General features: G+C 34.5%; 1 protein-coding gene across 1 annotated transcript; it reads left to right on the top strand.

The window, feature by feature from the left end:
- LOC104750394 (zinc finger protein 4-like) lies at positions 1,585-3,785 on the top strand. The gene is made up of 2 exons (XM_010472181.2): positions 1,585-1,805; positions 2,704-3,785. The coding sequence occupies exon 2, from the start codon at positions 2,746-2,748 to the stop codon at positions 3,529-3,531; it is 786 nt and encodes a 261-aa protein (XP_010470483.1). The 5' UTR covers positions 1,585-1,805; positions 2,704-2,745; the 3' UTR covers positions 3,532-3,785.

Genomic DNA, 4,845 nt, shown 5'->3' with positions numbered 1-4,845 from the left:
GAGTAAACCTGGAGGAGTTCATTGGGAAGCTACGAAGTGGTTACTAAGATATTTGAGAGGGTCTACAGATTTGAATCTGACGTTCACCAAAGGAGAGAATTTTAATGTGCATGGTTTCTGTGATTCTGATCATGTTGCGGACTTAGTCAGAAGGAGGTCTACAAGCGGTTATGTGTTTACAGTTGGTGGAAACACGGTAAACAGATTGAGGAGCGAGAAAAAAGGGCAAACACCGAAGAAGTATCCGATGAAACCCACAAGACAAAGACGGGAACAGAGGTGACGGGACACCCTGTGACAAACCGCATAGCAGAGAGACGAATGGAGGAGATGGAGTACGGCAGGAAGAAAATATCAAAGGAAGTACCTAAACCAGATCCATCAGAAACCAGACAGATGTTTCAGACATCACGAGAGGCTACTGCCAGGAAAAAGAGATTGGCTAAAGCGGATTACGAAGACCAGCCACGGTGGAAGTAACGTCAGAGAGGAAACTGGAAGTGCGGTTTGAACAACGCCTTGAGACGAAATGAGTTTGGATTTGACAGTAGAGAACCGAAACAACAAAACGACGGTAGAGTCCGACGCTAACGAGCCATAGCTACGCTTGCGCTAGGGATCGGATGCTCGAATGATGACTCGGTAATGACGGTTAGGGCGAAGTCAATCGAATATGCAGAAAAGAGTTTTTTTTGGAATTTATTAATTAATTTATTTTTTATTTAAAATTTTCTGTATTTATTGTTTTAATATCCAAATATAATTGAAACTTGAAACATATAAGGAACTGCAAAATTAGTTAATATATTTAGTAACATAAACCAACAAAAAACGATTATATAGTCGAAACGAAAAAAAAAACATAAAAAAGATAAACAACAAAAAAAAATTACACTAAAGAAACAAATCTAATAGAGAAACTGCTATTTGTAGTTCATAGTATCAATGTTAACCCCCATTCCAAAAATTTATGGATTTGTGTTTTCATTTATAATATCTTATAAAACAAAATTAATATATTTTTTTATAAAATTGATGAGATCTTGTAAATGTGTGAGCAGTCGCAATAAATTCTAAGCATGGTACGATTTTTATATATTTGGGTTCGAAAATTACCAGATTGTAACAATTTTCATAATTAGAAAGCTTTGCCCACAAAAAACCAAGACAAAGCTCCAGACTTTTGGTTTGTAATCTTTTTAAATTAGATACTTAATTTTTGATAATATTTGTGATGAGTGAATAGATTGTAAATTATTTCTCTTGCATTTGGACTCAGATCCGATAATACTATAAAGCAAGACTCATCTAACTGGTTCATTTGGCCGCACTTGACTGCCAACTTTAACCTTTAACAGAATTTTAATTAATAGAGTAATTATTATGGACCCTGAGTATGAAACCAACCCTTAAACCATCACACACATACATGATAGAATATTTTTAAAAAATTCCCAAAAAATAAAGAAAATTATCCGAAGAAATATTTAAAAAGAAAAACAGTGGTCTGACTTAACTGTGAGACGTCCCACCATTGTCCCCTCCACTCCCACTCACAGCAACCTTAGCTTTTCCCATAATAAAACACACTATACACAATCCACTCTCTCCTCTTTGTGCTCCCAAACCAAACATAACACTCACAATACACATTTTAACTCTCTCTCTCTCATATCTCTCATCTCTCTCACTTCGTCTCTTTCTTTTTAAATCCCAAAAATAGCCTTGGTTGAGTCAAATCTGTTCATAACTTCCACTTCTTGTCTCAAATCCCAAGCCTTTGTCTCCTCATCATCCTAACTAAGGTATATGAACATTCTTTACTTATCTTCTTAATCTCTTGGTTTTCTTGGAAATCTAAGAATCTCAATTTCGATGTTCTTGGATTAACAAAATCTATCTCAAGATTCAAGTTTTGTTGATTGATCAACATGTATTAGTATGGCTGTAAATTTGGTTGGTGTGGGTCTCATATATTTTTGCCATTTATGTGTCATCAACTGATGTTTCAATTTCTTTATTCCTCCTTTTTCGTTTTGCTCAAAAACATTGGATACCCATACCCTATAAAAAAACAAGATAAATAAATGGTTTACGAGGAGAAATAATTATTTAGATCTGCTTCGTATGTTAGCTGAGATTTTGCTGTCGGTGATCTTTACGTTATATGTTTGTTTGTTTGTTCCTTTGTATGTATGTGTTTTGTCTGTCAGATATTTTTTTTTTGGTCCCTTTAATTTCTCAGTGTTTTTGTTTTAGGGTTTTCAAAAGCAAAATCAAGTAAATTAATTAGAATGAGTTTTGTATCATGTTTTAAGTTTTTTTTAATAAGTAGATGACGAGAGTAACTAAAATTATTTGGAAATTAGTCAATTTTTATTGAGTGAAAAATTTGATGATTCAATCAGTTTAGAGTTGACTGTTTGAAGGATGGATGTGTCAGTACTAAATTTGGCACTTCTGATGTTGTCTACTCATTGACTCGTTAGGACCATTTATGGTCACACCAATGTTTCCCCCACTATCTTTAATTCTGAAATAATTATTATTATTGTTAAGAATATTTTGTTTTCATTATCGACTTTGTTTGGACAGAAGTCACAGAACCAATCCAATCTCTTAAAATTATTACTTTCAATATATTTCTCATAGATTTCCTAAATATTTTTAACAATCTCTCTTCAATAAAAAATATAATTGCAGAAAAGGATATAAAGAAACCACACTCAGTTTCTGCCAGAAATCATGAGACCAATTTTAGACCTCGAGATTGAAGCTTCATTGGACAGTAGCAGCAGCCAAGTAGCCTCAAACTTGTCTCTGGTTGGGGAAGATTACAACAAACCCATCTCTCTTAATCTTAGCCTCTCTTTCAACAACAACAACAATTTGGATCTTGAATCATCGTCTTTGACATTGCCACTTTCAAGCACAAGCGAGAGTAGCAACCCAGAACAGCAGCAGCAACAACAACCTTCTGTTTCGAAGAGAGTCTTCTCTTGCAACTACTGCCAAAGGAAATTCTATAGCTCTCAGGCACTTGGTGGTCATCAAAACGCTCACAAACGCGAGAGAACACTTGCCAAACGCGCTATGCGTATGGGTCTTGCTGGGGTCTTTCCCGGGAGAGGATCCAATAGCAATTACGCGGCTGCTGCCACAGCAGCAGCTCTATCGTGTTTGCCACTTCACGGAAGCGGAAATGCGAATATGACATCTTTTAGGACATTGGGAATTCGAGCTCACGCCTCGTCCCATGATGTCAGTGGTATTACAAGGCAGACACCAGAGACAATTATTAGAAACATTGCCAGGTTCAACCAGGGGTATTTTGGCAATTGTATGCCTTTTTACGTTGAGGATGACGAGGCCGAGATGCTTTGGCCAGGGAGTTTCAGGCAAGGGACCGGTGCGGTTGCCGCTGAAGCCGGTAATGATAATCTAAGTGAAAGAAAAATGGATTTCTTGGATGTCAAACAAGCGATGGATATGGAGAGTACTTCTCTTCCCGATCTAACCTTGAAGCTTTGAGTTTTCTTTTCTTTTCTTTTACTTTTTTTTTTGTTTTCTTTTGAATTTGGATTCTTAATTTGGTTGCAATGAGCATCATAACTCTATTATGCACAGTGAGAGTTTCACAAACTATTTCTGATATGTTATCATTATATGGTCACTATCGATTGATCGACCAAACAAAAAGTCAACTATAGTGTTTGCTAATGTGTATAAAGCCACAGGGATATGTATTTAAACCGAATCTAATGTTAAGTACCATTATACTATCACTATCGATTTGTTATTACAGTTTCTAGCTGTGTTTAATATCTCGTAAAGGCCCTTTAGTTTCTGTATAATGTTAAAGTGTTAAGGTACTAAGCGGACGAAGATTCAACACCTAGCGTTTAAAACCCTTATTTGATTTTAGTTGGTTTAAGCGTTCTTATATTGTGTAACATTGATTCATAAGTAATAATATATATACCAAAACGTAGAAGTAGAAATCTTAAGAAGAGATCTAAAGTGGAAACAGAGTCCTTCCAAGCTCTAGTTTACTTTGAGCACAAGCAAGATGATAAAATAAGAAGAAAATAATGGCAATTATCGTGTAGAACAAAGAGAATTCAAAGGACACTCACCTTCTAAGTTCATTTTGTAACTTCGAAAGTTATTTTTGTAACTTCGAAGTTTACGACCTTATCACAATATCCTAGAGTGTATAAAGCGATCGTGGCTAGAACTGTAATATTTATACTACCCGAAAACCTTAGACATAGAATCTCGTAGAACAACTCTCATGGGATATTTTTTGTTTGTCAAGTTTATCCAGTTCCTTAGACCATCTACCTCCCTCATATAATCAGAGTGTCTTTCCACAAATAAAATATGATATGTAAAAAAAGAATTCTTAATTTAATGTTAAGTGCTTTTACATTGAAGACACTATGTGTTTAATGTCTTGTTAAAGACATTTTGAGTAGGATGTCTCTAGTTTAAAAATACTCTCTCTATTTAATTATTAATATTCTTGGGTTCACTCCTAAAATGAACTTTTTTGTTCACTTTTCATTATTTTAGCCAATGAAATTTGAGATGTCATAATGCATTTAAGAACTTATTCATTTACCTTCTTATAAAATAAGGAAACAAAATCTGAAAAATTAAAAACTTAAACCGCTTATTTATAAACCCAAACCGATATATAATTTCATTCTAATTGTAAAATCTAAACACTAACCATCTCATTTGTAAATCCAAACCGACATATAATTTCATTCTAATTGTAAAATCTAAACCTAACAATCTCATTTGTAAACCCAAACCGACATATAATTTCATTCTAATTAT

Source organism: Camelina sativa, chromosome 16, assembly GCF_000633955.1.
Source record: "Camelina sativa cultivar DH55 chromosome 16, Cs, whole genome shotgun sequence".
Classification (NCBI taxonomy): domain Eukaryota; kingdom Viridiplantae; phylum Streptophyta; class Magnoliopsida; order Brassicales; family Brassicaceae; genus Camelina; species Camelina sativa.
This window is presented reverse-complemented; position numbering and strand designations above follow the sequence as displayed.

Bases quoted from the DNA above. Each gene is read 5' to 3' on its own strand.
- LOC104750394 (XM_010472181.2), top strand. From the start codon at position 2,746: ATGAGACCAATTTTAGACCTCGAGATTGAAGCTTCATTGGACAGTAGC.